Source organism: Salvelinus sp. IW2-2015, linkage group LG33 (genome assembly GCF_002910315.2).
Source record: "Salvelinus sp. IW2-2015 linkage group LG33, ASM291031v2, whole genome shotgun sequence".
Classification (NCBI taxonomy): domain Eukaryota; kingdom Metazoa; phylum Chordata; class Actinopteri; order Salmoniformes; family Salmonidae; genus Salvelinus; species Salvelinus sp. IW2-2015.
The window spans coordinates 34582168-34595610 of record NC_036872.1 but is presented as its reverse complement, the minus strand read 5'-3'; the positions used below and the strand labels follow the sequence as shown (position 1 = coordinate 34595610).

Below are 13443 nucleotides of genomic sequence, written 5' to 3'. Positions count from 1 at the left end.
CATTTTTAAGAATCATAAGAAGTGCGAACTAAGCAACAAACATCTAGTCTTTTCTCCATAACCACAGACCTTACAGGCAAACAACCAGTCAGTTGACATTATGACCTTTGCCCATCTGACCTACTGTCCCTTTAATCCAATCAGCTACTCTTTGACCATCCCTCTGAACAACCAGCACATGATAAGCAATGGTCTCTGAAATGGTGGTGGTATTACAAAGCTATCAATGTATGTTTTCAACAAGGCTGGATGTACTGTGAAACATCAATTCATTAACATTGATAAACACAGTGTAGGACAAAGCAAAGGTAGAAAGTGGTGGGCTGGAAGCCAAGAGGTGAGAGAACTGAGTATCAACACTAGCATATAAAAAAAMATCTCTTCATCCCTGTCTAGCTAACTAGGAGAGAAATAAACAGGTTGATGAAATGAGAAGGGTGGGTGGACAGAGAGGAAGGAGAAACTTACAGAGGGTCAGAGCCTTCAGCAGCGTACAGGGAGTACCTGCCATCAGGGCTGCTCTGGGCAGAAACAGACAGCGAGGCCTCTGGGATGCCAGGGGTAACCTGAAAGCTGCGCTTGGTGGCGTTGGAGATGGGCACTGAGGGGCGGGCACTCTTCGGCTGAGCCATGGCTCGGGCTGTTGTGAGAMAAGTGGATAGGTGTCAATCAAAACAGAGGTGGGTAACAGGTGGAGAATTTGATAATGTAATGTACTTAATGTATAATGTACTTAAACTGATCATCCTACCGATCCTCGACTTCGGCGATGTCGTTTACAAAATAGCTTCCAACACTTTACTCAACAAATTGAATGCAGTCTATCACAGTGCCATCCGTTTTGTCACCAAAGCCCCATATACTACCCACCACTGCGACCTGTACACACTCGTTGGCTGGCCCTCGCTTCATACTCGTCGCCAAACCCACTGGCTCCAGGTCATCTACAAGTCTTTGATAGGTAAAGCCCCACCTTATCTGAGCTCACTGGTCACCATAGCAGCACCCACCCGTAGCACGCGCTCCAGCAGGTATATCTGGTCACCCCCAAAGCCAATTCCTCCTTTGGCCGCCTTTCCTTCCAGTTCTCTGCTGCCAATGACTGGAACGAACTGCAAAAATCACTGAAGCTGGAGACACATATCTCCCTCACTAGCTTTAAGCACCAGCTGTCAGAGCAGCTCACCGATCACTGCACCTGTACATAGCCCATCTGTAAATAGCCCATCCAACTACCTCATCCCCATACTGTATTAATTTCCCCTTTGCACCCCAGTATCTCTACTTGCACATTCATCTTCTGCACATCTATCACTCCAGAGTTTAATTGGTATATTGTAATTACTTTGCCACCATGGCCTATTTATTGCCTTACCGCCCTTATCTTACCTCATTTGCAGACACTGTATATATACTTTTTCTACTGCATGTTTGTTTATTTCATGTGTAACTCTGTGTTGTTGTATGTGTCGAACTGCCTTGCTTTATCTTGGCCAGGTCGCAGTTGTAAATGAGACCTGCGTATTTTAACTTCTGGTCAAGTTCATCCAAAATCAATTATATTATGATCAGCTAAATCTAAACACTATATATTAGACTATTGACATTGCATGGGGCTCATMTACACATTTGCATTGAAATGTCATTGGAAGAAATGAAAATAAAGACACTCCAGTTGAACCACATGTTCTATAAGGAAGAAGTCCTAAAGTACTCCTTTTCCCTGTCCTGCAGGTTCAACAGATGTGTTGATCCATCCCATTCAGACCACAACACACCCATAGAGATGATCCTCACCATCTCTCAACTCCTCCGTCCTGGGTTGGACAAACTCTGGCTTGACGGTCTCAAACCACCAGAAGAGCTCAGCGATGAACACCATCACATTGTGCTGAGTAGTGAAAACAAGAACCACGTTAGAGAAACTCAACTACAATGACATACAACATGTTACCAAAACCATCAATGAATCAAAGTCGCTCTGGATAAGAGCGTCTGCTAAATGACTTAAATGTATATGTAAGTGCTGCCTTAGAAACACAGAAAAACTAAATCCTCAAAGTTAGTGACAGGGGAAAAAAAACACAGCTACAGTGACAGGGGGAAAAAACACAGCTAGTGAACAACACAGCTACAGTGACAGGGAAAAACACAGCTACAGTGAAGGGAAACACAGCTACAGTGACAGGGAAAAACACAGCTACAGTGACAGGGAAAACAACAGCTACAGTGACAGGGAAAAACACAGCTACAGTGACAGGGAAAAACACAGCTACAGTGACAGGGAAAAACACAGCTACAGTGACAGGGAAAAACACAGCTACAGTGACAGGGAAAAAACACAGCTACAGTGACAGGGAAAAACACAGCTACAGTGACAGGGAAAAACACAGCTACAGTGACAGGGAAAAACACAGCTACAGTGACAGGGAAAACCAGCTACAGTGACAGGGAAAACACAGCTACAGTGACAGGGAAAAACACAGCTACAGTGACAGGGAAAAACAGTGCAAAACAGCTTTACAGTGACAAATACCAAAGGACTTATTTACCTTGAGAACCAGTGGAGAGTAAAGCATGTCTTCCATGGTTAGGTAGAAGCTCTTGTTGAGATATTCATTTGAGAACTGCTTGAGCAGCTGGATGTTGTATAGACTGTCAGCTATGGAGGTCACCTCCTTCAGACAGATATCTGATAGACAGAGGTCAAAAAGGTCAGGATGGAGCTCATTGACCTGATGTTTAGAAATGTCACATGCAACCCTCCTTGGCAGTCAGAGCACAACACAGATGTAATGTCTAATGTCCACAACATAGATCTGGAGTAGAGCTAAATAGGCCATTTCAATTACAAAACAGATTAAAGACATGATTTTACTGATTGTTTGAGGTCAGACAAATTTGGGATTCCTGACCAATCAGGGAGATAATAGGATAGATTTAACATCTAATGAAACCCCAGTTTGTTGAGGACAGATGTCGTCCCATGATGTACCGTGGAGCTTCATGTGGTCGGGGCAGTAATAGTGGACCACGGTGAGGAGGGCGGCGCCGTCACACACGTCCCTCATCAGATCCTCCAGCAGGGGGAAGAAGGGCAGCTGGCGGCCCAAGGCATGCTCCCTGCGGTACCTCACCTGACCACCAGGGGGAGGGAGAGAGTCAGAGGGGAATACAAAGAGATAAGGCTGGTTTATTAGGCTCCAATCCAGAGGAGAATGACTGCCCCCTCTCACTTAAGCWACTAAATTCAAYGCCGACCACAGTACTGCAGACATTGTTTMCAGAAAATGATCCCCTATTACAATGATGGAGAAAATGGCAATCTGTGGACAATCTTCATGTAAACAAATCCACATTTTCGAAGACAATCATGGTACCAATAARMGCTTCTATTACACCAGATGTCCTTGAACAGATTATAAAAATCGCACACACAAGAAGTTAAGGATAATTGAGATGCTAATGGCAGCCTGCAGTACCCCGGTCAGACTTCAACTTGAAATATTCAATGAGGGGGCAGCACTGAGCTAGCCAGCAACGTCACTTCCTGGAGTAGCTCAAACCGCGAACACATGTTATGTCTACAAAAATCTCCAATATGATACGCCATCTTAACAGACTTCCTTGGCTTCAAATGCGCTATCGAGTCTTCACAMATGTATYAATGGTGTCACGTGATCCATGGCTTTATTCAGTCATATACACAGTCATGGCCTACATCATATAGCCTAGTGCTTATTCAGTGGAAGGCCATGTTTAGAAGGATGAAAATGTCATGACTAGAGCAGACATGATTCCCTGGTGAAAAACACAGAATCATTTCTGTTCTAGATAATGAACTTCTATCTGAATTAATTCAGTGGCATTCCCTGAATAAGCCCKTGTCTGTGTTTAGGTGGGTGGAGATGAGTGGGGTGGTCCTTTATAGCAGGGATTCACAAACGTTTTGGGGCCAGAGACCCCTTTTGTGATGGCAAGTTCATTAGGGACCCCCTCATAATCAGAACACAACTCGAGTGAGATAAAAAATAGCATACAAGAGTTGTACTATGTCTCAGGCCCTGGGAAGGAACATTTTTAATCCCTTGGCATCAGAGAGAAAKCTTTGCAGTTTTCAAGCTACATTAATATCCTGTAATTCTACACATTTTGCCACGAGGAAGAGAGAACTTAGCCATTTTAAAACTTAAATGACAGTGCATTTATGAAAAAAAAGGTCTGGGGGGGGGGAAATACAAGTATTGAGTTGAAAAATGTACAATTGGTGAAGTTKTGTTGATACCAATATCCCTGTGAGCCTCCCAGGACCATGTTGTAAGGTTAAGAAAATTAATATTGTTCGTATACAATTTCATGTTTAACACCTGCTAAACTTATTCCACGGATTACTTGAACAAAAATGTGTTTCATCTGTTAGATTTTTTGGGGGATCTGGCCACGGACCCCCTGCAGACCCCACTTTGAGAACCCCTGCTTTATAGAGCGGTGATATGGAGCCATGGTTGGCCTGACACCCACCGACCCCTCTCTGGGAATGCTGTGTCACTGTCAGCATAGTCAAACCAGGCCACTGGCACAGAGGGAGGAACACATGGGAATCACTGGCCCACTTCTGCTGGCTAACAGTGTTGTGGAACCCTCCCTGAGTTAGCCTATTGAGTTCATCACTGCTGTACTCTACTAGCCAGGCCAGTACGGTACTTATGGCTCCAACTGAACCATACTAAACATTTACTGCAACAATTAACCATGTTACTACACGCACTGTCTGCAATCTGACTACACATTTTTAGGGCAACTACGATAATATAACACACCTCGAATACTATTCTGACAACATTATGCTAATTCTACATGGGTAACTAACTACCATAATACAAAACACTTACAGTTGAAGTCAGAAGTTTACATACACTTAGGTTATAGTCATTAAAACTAATTTGTCAACCACTCCACAAATTTCTTGTTAACAAACTATAGTTTTGGCAAGTCGGTTAGGACATCTACTTTGTGCATGACACAATACCTGTCTCTTATACACATCTAGATGTGTATAAGAGACAGACATGGAGGTGTACATGTGGATGTATTTCAAGGCCTACCTTCAAACTCAGTGCCTCTTTGCTTGACATCATGGGAAAATCAAAAGAAATCAGCCAAGGCCTTCAGAAAAAAACATTGTAGACCTCCACAAGTCTGGTTCATCCTTGGGAGCAATTTCCAAACACCTGAAGGTACCACGTTCATCTGTACATACAATAGTACGCATGTATAAACACCATGGGACCACGCAGCAATCATACCGCTCAGGAAGGAGACGCGTTCTGTCTCCTAGAGATGAACGTACTTTGGTGCGAAAAGTGCAAATCAATCCCAGAACAATAGCAAAGGACCTTGTGAAGATGCTGGAGGAAACGGGTACAAAAGTATCTATATCCACAGTAAAACGAGACCTATAAATCGACATTATCTGAAAGGCCGCTCAGCAAGGAAGATGCCACTGCTCCAAAACCGCCATAAAAAAGCCAGACTACAGTTTGCAACTGCATATGGGGACAAAGATCGTCATTTTTGGAGAAATGTCCTCTGGTCTGATGAAACAAAAATAGAACTGTGTGGCCATAATGACCATCGTTATGTTGGGAGGAAAAAGGGGGAGGCTTGCAAGCCGAAGAACACCATCCCAACCGTGAAGCACGGGGGTGGCAGCATCATGTTGTGGGGGTGCTTTGCTGCAGGAGGGACTGGTGCACGTCACAAAATAGATGGCATCACGAGGAAGGACAATTATGTGGATATATTGAAGCAACATCTCAAGACATCAGTCAGGAAGTTAAAACTTGGTCACAAATGGGTCTTCCAAATGGACAATGACCCCAAACATACTTCCAAAGTTGTGGCAAAATGGRTTAAGGACAACAAAGTCAAGGTATTGGAGTGGCCATCACAAAGCCCTGACCTCAGTCCCAGATTGGTAGGCAGAACTGAAAAAGCATGTGCAAGGATCCTACAAACCTGACTCAGTTACACCAGCTCTGTCAGGAGGAATAGGCCAAAATTCACCCAATTAATTGTGGGAAGGTTGTGGAAGGCTACCCAAAACGTTTGACCCAAGTTAAACAATTTAAAGGCAATGCTACCAAATACTAATTGAGTTTATATAAACTTCTAACCCACTGGGAATGTGATGAAAGAAATAAAAGCTGAAAGAAATAAAAAGTGGTGATCCTAACTGACCTAAGACAGGGACTTTTTACTAGGATTAAATGTCAGGAATTGTGAAAAACTGAGTTTAAATGTATTTGGCTCAGGTGTATGTAAACTTCCGACTTCAACTGTATCTCAAATACTATTCTGACACCATTATGCTAATTCTATAAGGGTAACTGGAGAACAACTAGACAACCAGGACTAAAGGTTTCCCATCCKCCCTACAGAAGGGAGAGAAGAAGTGAGAGGTCTACAGAGGATAAGGACTWCTGGAACTGTACCACTATGGAGGGCTCCAGCTCCTCTGGCTCCAGCATGCATTGGGCCAAGGCGTGCATGAAATCAGACTGAGACACACACAGACAGCAGAGAGTAAGAATGAGACCTTGGGCAAGTAGAAAGACACCATGAGAGGCCAGGGAGASACCACATGGGCATAGCAGACAGACAGCATAGGAGGGGTGGGCATGACAGAGTTTGCGGGCACAGGTGGCAATGGCGCCAACATCTCAGCACAAGGAAAGCAGGGGCTGAGAGATGTATTCACGGCTCTCTCGCTCTCACCCAGACATCTCTTCACACACTGTCACTCTCTCAGACAAACACACCATCTATCATGATTGCACATAGTCTGCAGGGGCTTGAAATGAAAGGTCCAAAATGTATTTCAGCAAATTACCAAAACCACTGGACAACAACATTGTGACATTCTTAACAAAGATACCAGCCTTCTCCCACTGGCTGGCTGACTCACTGGCTACAAGKAGCACAGAATGGGCTTGGATGAGCCACGATGGTGTGGTGTGCACATCGACACAGAACTATGCGTGCAAGAGGGAGGAGGGGGGATTACTAGCAGCCAACTTACAGGTACTAGTTTCCAATACCATTTGGAGGGAGACTATCCAAGTAGCAGGGAAGGGGGGTGGGGGGCAGACAGGAAGAATAGGAGCAAAAAGGTCAATAGGTCAGAGGTCACAGACAGGATTGGATCTGCTTCCGGGTTAAGGGTTAGGAGAAAAAGTTCAATCAGGATTCAAKCCCAACTGGCAGGAAATAAAGAGCTCTGTAGACTTGGACCACGTCTCTGTTGAAAAGGATGTCKTCTCCATGAGACTAATCTGAATAAATACAAATAAATAGGCTTTTAAACTTKAATTATTCTTGCAATGTGTCCTGGAGGCATGGACTGCAGTCCAGAGACTTGATGCATCGAGAGAAGCAATCACCCGTAAGGATGCATCAAAATATCTCCATGGGGGCCATTTTGGCTCTAGCGCTTCAGTTTCCTTGTTCTCTCTCTATGGGAGTGCCATGAGATCTGTGGGGCTCCAGCCTTACCTTCTGGTGACTGGGAGACTCCAGCGGGTGCTGCTTGACCTTCAGCTCTCTCTCTGTGATCTCCCTCATCTTCAGGTTCACCTGGAACAAAAGCAACATTCACTCAGTTCTTTAGAGCTCTATTTTCTGAATGTCTCAGGCTCATGATCGATGTAGGCTGCTGACAGACAASTGTATGTTACGGAGTCCGCAAGAAAGAGTTTGTGTTCCCACCATACCTTGTTGATCCAGAAGACCATGGCGTCCTCCAGGTCAAAGGGCAGCTCCTTGGAGGCGCTAAAGGTGGAGAAGCGTTTGACGCAGGCCACCACCTTCTCTATGCTGATCATCTCCACAGTGTAGGCCATCATTAGGGCATCGATCATGGGCATGTGGGCACTCTGGAGGAAGGATGAGAGGGCACAGATTAGGTCAGAAAAACAAACGCTGTAAAGGTAGGTCATCGTGGGGGCATACAGTAGGTCTAGTTCAGTATAAAATACACCAGGGTATTGCTCAAGCATGGCTATGTTGTTACTGTGTGGTGGCAGGCCGAGCCAGAACAACAATCACGTTATGCCAAAAATCAGGGCATCGACTATGGGCACAGGACACTGAGAGGAGAGATGGGAAAGAACAGGTCACAAGACAAACACGATTTACAGTTGAACATCAGGGCATCGATCATGGGCATGTGGGCATTGTGGATGGGTGGGTAGAGACAGAATTTAAAATAAAAAAATAAAATAGGGAACATGAGGACATGATGCCCACAGAACAGTATAKTTAAGGGATGACTGGACAATCCTCAGGGTATAAAACAAGGACACAGCTAGAAATAAACTGCCATGTCAGCTTTGTATCCTCGTCTCCTGACCGTCTGACCTCACTGATGTACTACAGATGATCCTTATCCAATACAAAGACTCAGGGAGGAACACCCCCTCACCATGACATTAGAGATCACTTCAGTCTCTGTCTGTCTAATCAATCAGCCTTAATACCTCACACAGGGGGACAGAGGTGACCTAACACYCATAATGATCTCAACCACGGTTTGGAAAAAAGACTGTTGCATCATTATCTGTGTAGTAGGTCACCTCTGTCCCCCTGTGTGAGGTATTAAGGCTGAATACAGGCGGTTGACATCAACAATCCTTATAGAACATTAAAAAAAGTAATGAAATAAAGAGATTCCGCAATCCAAAGAAAGGATAGGCGGGAGGCTCGACAGCCTGCCATGCCGCTTTGTGGACAATTACTCCCACTGTTAGGGCGGGGAGACAAGTATCTCGTCAGTATATCCATAGTCTTAGGCAGGAGTATAATTCCCTGAAATGTGACCTATGAATCTAGGTGTGCAGTTAACACACAGTACACCTTAGCCTAGCCAGTTAGAGCATGCCTGACCCGAAACACACTGCTGAGAACAACACACACACACACACACACACACACACACACACACACACAGCTTCCAGCACTAATCCTACTGAGGGAAATGGAGGACAGATCCTGATTAGCTCACAATAGGAAAGGAGAACAGCTATTCAGAGCCCTCAGTGATAGGCCCCAACGATGTTACACAAGCATTACTTAACACACTCAGCCTCAGATCCCTACTAATGAGGCATAAGCAACACACACACACACCACTGCCTGAGATTATAATTATTTTTATTTTTTTAAACACGCACCCTTCCACCTAGCAACTAGCTAGATGTAGACTATTTCAAAAACAGGACGCTGTGTCTCTTAAGTCAAAGAAGAGGGACWTAAAAAGATGAAGAAAACAGCCTGACTGATGTGCTTGAGTTACGACACAATGYATATGCCAGAAACACACACACCCTTTGTCTTCCCTTCACCAAACCTGTCAAGAGACAAACCCAGGAGAGTATGGGTGGACTGTTATATTACCCCAAGCTGTCTCAAGTGTCCCAAGTCAAGTGCTGAGCAATTAACATACGATTAACATTKTTTTTCAGTTATTAAACAACTAATTGACTAAATTGATTCAGATTTTTCTGAGCACAGCACACGCAGTTTCACTAGAGAGAAATCACATCATTCACGAAAGTGGGACGCTGGGCTGAAGGGAGTTGTAGTTTTCATTAAGAAAATATTCAGCATAGTTCAGRGCAGAAACATGGTAATTAACTATAAAGACCATAATGCTTAGCGCCTTTCCCCCATCTCGGACAGAGATGGATACACTTTTATGCCTGCCATTTTAGGTTAGATTCAAACAGACTGCATGAAAGAGAAATGTACAGTCGCGGCCAAAAGTTTTGAGAATGAAAACGTATATTTGTGTCAGTCTGCTGCCACAGTTTGTATGATGGCAATTTGCATATACTCCAGAATGTTATGAAGAGTGATCAGATGAATTGCAATTAATTGCAAAGTGCCTCTTTGCCATGCAAATGAACTGAATCACTCCCAAATAAACATTTCCACTGCATTTCAGCCCTGCCACAAAAGGACCAGCTGACATCATGTCAGTGATTCTCTCGTTAACARAGGTGTGAGTGTTGACGAGGACAAGGCTGGAGATCACTCTGTCATGCTGATTGAGTTCGAAAAACAGACTGGAAGCTTCAAAAGGAGGGTGGTGCTTGGAATCATTGTTCTTCCTCCGTCAACCATAGTTACCTGCAAGGAAACACGTGCCATCATCATTGCTTTGCACAAAAATGGGCTTCACAGGCAAGGATATTGCTGCCAGTAAGATTGCACCTAAATCAACCATTTATCGGATCATCAAGAACTTCAAGGTGAGCAGTTCAATTGTTGTGAAGAAGGCTTCAGGGTGCTCAAGAAAGTCCAGCAAGCGCCAGGACCGTCTCCTAAAGTTGATTCAGCTGTGGGATCGGGGCACCACCAGTACAGAGCTTGCTCAGGAATGGCAGCAGGCAGGTGTGAGTATCTGCACCCACAGTGAGGCGAAGACTTTGAGGATGGCTTGGTGTCAAGAAGGGCAGCAAAGAAGCCACTTCTCTCCAGGAAAAACATCAGGGACAGACTGATAATTCTGCAAAAGGTACAGGGATTGGACTGCTGAGGACTGGGGTAAAGTCATTTTCTCTGATGAATCCCTTTTCCGATTGTTTGGGGCTTCCGGGAAAAAAGCTTGTCCGAAGAAGACAAGGTGAGCGCTACCATCAGTCCTGTGTCATGCCAACAGTAAAGCATCCTGAGACCATTCATGTGTGGGGTTGCTTCTCAGCCAAGGGAATGGGCTCACTCACAATTTTGCCTAAGAACACAGCCATGAATAAAGAATGGTACCAACACATCCTCCGAGAGCAACTTCTCCCAACCATCCAGGAACAGTTTGGTGACGAACAATTTGCCCTTTCCAGCATGCTGGAGCACCTTGCCATAAGGCAAAAGTGATAACAAGTGGCTCGGGGAACAAAACATTGATATTTTGGGTCCATGGCCAGGAAACTCCCCAGACCTTAATCCATTGAGAACTTGTGGTCAATCCTCAAGAAGCAGGTGGACAAACAAAACCCCACAAATTCTGACCAACTCCAAGCATTGATTATGAAAGAATGCGCTGCCATTAGTCAGGATGTGGCCAGAAGTTAATTGACAGCATACCAGGGCGGATTGCAGAGGTCTTTAAAAAGAGGTCAACACTGCAATATTGACTCTTTGCATCAAACTTCATGTAATTGTCAATAAAAGCCTTTGACACTTATGACATGCTTGTAATTATACTTCAGTATTCCATAGTAACATCTGACAAAAATATCTAGACACTGAATATAGCAACATGTGGAAATGAATGTCATTCTCAAAACTTTTGGCCACGACTGTACACAAAAACAACGAGAGGGACAGACAGAGTTTGTGGAAGTATACCTTACTACTTCGAAGAACTAATAAAATGATAGTCTGACAGCTCTGCTGCATGCTTAGGCAGGTCAGCCTAGCGAAATAGGATGATTATTTTTATTTAAAAGCTACAATATGTAACTCTATGAGCTAACCTGACCAAATTCAAAGAAATGTGAGTTCTAGATATTTCATCCCCTTTGAAAAACAGTCTAAGAGCTAGATCTGTTCTGTGTGCTATTTCTATGCTTCCCGTTCTGATATTTCATTTTGCGTCTTTACTGTTCAAATTTTGTACACCAGCTTCAAAAACAGCTAAATATACAATATTTTTGGTTATGGAATAAAAATAATAATGAAAAGTCTCTCCAATAACTGCATAGTTTTTTCACAAACAATCTGCAAACATTAAAAAAATTGCAACAGTAAATGGCGGAGCAATTTCTGCATAGTGCATCTTTAACTAAGTAAGATTAAGAACAAATTCGTTATTTACAATGGACGGCCTACCAAGAGGCAAACAAAGCCTCCTGCGGGGCGGAGGGATATTCCGACAGAAGAGAAAGACCACTACATAAAAAAGAGACCTAAGCATGCGGCGCAAAGCCATATAGGAATGGGAAGAAGAGAGAACTTTGGTCTGGCTGTTGGTTGCTACTTAGCCTGAGCAGAGATGAGATGGTGACTTAAGGAATTAAAATAAAGAAAGTAATCAAATAAGTACTAAGTAATATAAGCAAACTGAAATACTGTATTATTCATAGTGATTTCCTATTTTTTCTTCTATTGATGTCTACCAAATGTGGACCTGACAGATGCAATGGAATATTTTCTGTGTTTTGGCCCATTTGAATTTTTCACTATTTTTGGGCATTGTATTCCATTAAAAAGCTCTAAAATCATTTTAATGTCATTTTTTAATAATGGATTTAATGTAAAAAAAGAAACCAAAATGAGAGAAACAAACCATTTTTTTAAATAATCCAATTGGAAACCAACCCGGACAATTTTACTAATCACTCAGCACTAATCCGGTCTCTATAGTTCTGTCCATCCCTCTAGTGTTCCTAGTCTAGAAATGCATTTCTTCCAACCTGTGTGAGTCGACTCAGGAGATGGTAGACTGCTGTTTCTTACTCCCAGCTGATCCTCCCCATCTGTGCCTCTAAGCAGCTACAGAGTCAAACAGGAGGCAGAGAAGGTATCTCTTACACCACACAGATCGTACGGAGGAGGCCCAGGGGCTCGCACACTGGGCGGGGGGGGGGCGGCGGGGCGGCGGGGGGGGGGGGTGGGCGGGGAGAGCACACAGGCATTGCCATGGAAATACACCGTCCTTGCGACTCAAGCAAACACGGGGGGGGGGGGGGGGGTCTGCAAACCCTCCCATCACGACCTTAGGTCAGTCCTGTCAAAGACAACCACTTCTCTCTACTCAGGATTTTAGACTAAGTATGTGTTTGTCTGGCTTCTTCCATAGAGCCTTGCCCGGATTATAAACAAGCCCGTCTGTCTGTCACTGGGCTAGATGTAGGCTAGTCACTGACTCGCTCTTGGCTGGTGACTCGACYGAAGCACGCCACCTTGGCGACAACGTGAGTCTCCATGGCATTGGCAGCGTATAATGTATTCWAGCCAACAAGCACCATGCAGTTATGCTACTGTAAGTGCTCACAGTGAAATTGTGAGAGGTTATTGGATCTCTTATGAAAGGAAACGCTTGTGCAATATATACAACTGAATGTGACATAGGGAGGGAGTGGTGTTCATTCCCTGAGTGGAGATGTTGCTGTACTATTTTATTTCTTGATTACATTTTTTTATTTAACCTTTATTTAACTAGGCAAGTCAGTTGGGAACAAATTCTTATTTACAATGARGGCCTACCSTGGCCAAACCCTCCCCTAACCCGGACGACGCAGGGCCAATTGTGCACCGCTCTGTGGTACTCCCGATCACGGCCGGTTGTGATACAGCCTGGGATCAAACCAGGGTCTGTAGTGACGCCTCTAGCACTGAGATGCAGTGCCTTCGATCGCTGTGCCACTAGCATGTGACCAAGCA

At 44.2% G+C, this 13443-nt stretch overlaps 1 protein-coding gene across 1 annotated transcript in view; it reads right to left on the bottom strand.

Annotated features, from left to right (window-relative positions):
• LOC111958190 (calmodulin-regulated spectrin-associated protein 1-B-like) overlaps positions 1-13443 on the bottom strand; it is a 30814-nt gene that overhangs the window by 7742 nt on the left and 9629 nt on the right. The window contains 6 exon segments of the mRNA XM_023979387.2: positions 469-640; positions 1798-1891; positions 2553-2692; positions 2996-3137; positions 7555-7635; positions 7773-7934. Coding sequence (XP_023835155.2) covers positions 469-640; positions 1798-1891; positions 2553-2692; positions 2996-3137; positions 7555-7635; positions 7773-7934 — 791 coding nt within the window.